General features: G+C 32.4%; 1 protein-coding gene across 1 annotated transcript in view; it reads left to right on the top strand.

Annotated features, from left to right (window-relative positions):
• The first annotated feature begins 593 nt into the window (after positions 1–593).
• The window catches only part of LOC106472647 (F-BAR and double SH3 domains protein 2-like), a 41,703-nt gene continuing 39,525 nt past the window's right edge, over positions 594–2,771 (top strand). The window contains exon 1 of the mRNA XM_013933302.2: positions 594–634. Coding sequence (XP_013788756.2) covers positions 596–634 — 39 coding nt within the window. The 5' untranslated portion in view covers positions 594–595. The remainder of the gene's footprint in view (positions 635–2,771) is intronic.

Genomic DNA, 2,771 nt, shown 5'->3' with positions numbered 1-2,771 from the left:
AAGGAGTAAGCAGTATATGTAGATTAGTTAAAAACTCATTTATGCCTTAAGCTATTTAAAAACGTGATACATTACATCAGAGAATATAGCTCATATTATGAGTATCTGATAGATGCCTGTTTCTTGTGTTATTGAAATCCCTCATTGAAAACAGTCCTTGGGCTACTCGTGAAACTAGGCAGATATAGTAGACCAGGAGACGGGAAAAGTTTGAGAAGACTAGGAACGAACCACTTCAGTCATGTTGGTTTATGTTTTTATCACAATAACTTAAGATCATAGACTAATATTTGATAGGAAGTTTGTTTTTGGAGACACCTTGAACTTTGCAGAGTAAGGTCACGGAAAACTGTCATGGCGACTGAACTGAAGGAGATTTTTTTAGTATTTTTGTTAGGCTATGTAAAATTAATGGTGTTTTTCTAGTTATTTCGTGCACTTCAGTTATCACTTCACAAGAAAATATACGTAATTAATGATTATTTCCCAGATTTTCAGTTGAATATTTCTGTGATATTACTACTTTTCTAATGATAGTAACAGTAAAGAATTTTCAAGAAATTATTCAAATATTTTTCCTTCTTACAGAAATTTCATGAAGACAAGAGCAAACATAGAAAAAGAATATGGCCTGGTAGGTTTGGATTTATTTAATTTTAAATCTTTCGTGATATTATCGAATTTATATATGTTAATTGATTTTTGCAGTTAAGTATCGCCTTTTCACCTACATGGACTTCAATGGCACAGCAGTAAAATCCGGAGTTCGAGTATCAAATAGCTCATTGTGTGGCTAAAACAATCAAACTTACTTTTTGGGCCGAGCATGTATAATTAGTTTCGTTAATTAAGTACATGACATTAATTTGTTTGTTGTTATTGTTAAGCACAAAGAGACATAATTGGATATCTGAATTCTGTTCACCGCAACTATCAAAATCCAACTTTTAGCATTATAAGCCCTCAGACTTAACACTGAGTCACGGGGTGGGGCTGACATTAATGTAGGTATTCGAAGAATAGTTAGCATTAACAGAACTTGTTAATTATTTCATATTTTTCAGGGAACATTTATCTGTATTTAAAGATTTTAGTTGTTTTTTTATAAATAAAAATTATTATTGCTTAATACTGTAATTTATCTAATTCTGTGTGTTAATATACTGTAGATTATATTCACAAAACTTTATACAGACTTTTAGTATTTTTATGACATTTAACTTAGCTGATCATCAGTGTGATCAGTAACCTGTTATTGTATTATTTGAAAAAAAAGAATCTTTGTCAGTTTGAATTTTCTATTCCATTTGTTTTTTCAACCCTTAATTTATCAACTTACCACCAGGTGTGTTAAGTAAGTTGATACAGCTCAAACAGTACTGCTCATCTCTCTTATCTTGGACAATACTGTGCTTGTTGTAGCTAACACCGTTTTTTGAAGTAACTTGCATTTCTTTCCGGTAATGGCCAGGTGGTTAGGGTGCTCGACTCCCAATCTGAGGGTCGCGGGTTTGAATCACCGTCCCATCAAACATGTTCGCCCTTTCAGTTGTGGGGGCGTTATAACGTGACGGTGAATCCCACTATTCGTTGGTAAAAGAGTAGCCCAATAGTTTGCGGTAGGTGGTGATGACTAGCTGCCTTCCCTCTAGTCTTACACTGCTAAATTAGGAACGGCTAGCGCAAATAGCCCTCGTGTAGCTTTGCGCAAAATTCAAAACAAACCAAACTTTCTGGTAATACTACTATTTACTTTTCTGGACCTGAGGTTCTCACCCTTTTTTCACTCCACGGACCAGCAAAATCTGCATAACACGACCGGGTGGACTATATAGTTCTAGGTCTACTCAGTGTATGATATATAGCTACAAGTGCACAGATTGTAGATAGGCCTTAAGGATAGCAAGTCGAGCGCCCTAAACACTTGGCATGCTGGTCCGACCGTGGTTGGGAACAACTGTTTTGGATAATATCTCTGTTATCTCGATTAATGTTTTTATTTCAAATTGAATACTGCTCTTTAAGAAAAACTAATCTTACAAATAATGTTTTTCTTTCAAATAATAGTCTTTCTTTGAGATAAATCTTCATTTTGGTTATTACAATTAAAGTATAAAGCGCATCAGAAAACACTAAACACAGAAACTAGTGTGACTTTGTCCAGTCAAAAAACACTACAACAAAGCTAATTATTCATGTTAAAACAGAAACTTGTAAAAAGAATAAATATTGCGTTCTTTATGTCTTATTGTGGAATATTATCATTCAATAACTTTTGTAGTTTTCTCTATACTTGTATTGTATAGTTTTCTCTATACTGATGTTCTATAGTTTTCTCTATACTGATGTTCTATAGTTTTCTCTATACTGATGTTCTATAGTTTTCTCTATACTGATGTTCTAGAGTTTTCTGTATACTGATGTTCTAGAGTTTTCTGTATACTTGTATTGTATACTTTTCTGTATACTTGTATTGTATACTTTTTCTGTATACTTGTATTGTATACTTTTTCTGTATACTTATATTGTATACTTTCTCTGTATACTTGTATTGTATACTTTTTCTGTATACTTGTATTGTATAGCTTCTCTGAATACTTGTATTGTATACTTTTTCTGTATACTTGTATTGTATAACTTCTCTGTATACTTGTATTGTATACTTTTTCTGTATACTTGTATTGTATACTTTTTCTGTATACTTGTATTGTATAGCTTCTCTGTATATTTGTATTGTATACTTTTTCTGTATACTTGTATTGTATAATTTC

Source organism: Limulus polyphemus, unplaced genomic scaffold, assembly GCF_000517525.1.
Source record: "Limulus polyphemus unplaced genomic scaffold, Limulus_polyphemus-2.1.2 Scaffold5490, whole genome shotgun sequence".
In the NCBI taxonomy this organism is placed as follows: Eukaryota; Metazoa; Arthropoda; class Merostomata; order Xiphosura; family Limulidae; genus Limulus; species Limulus polyphemus.
The sequence above is the reverse complement of the archived record's forward strand: the minus strand, read 5'-3'. Positions and strand labels throughout refer to the sequence as shown.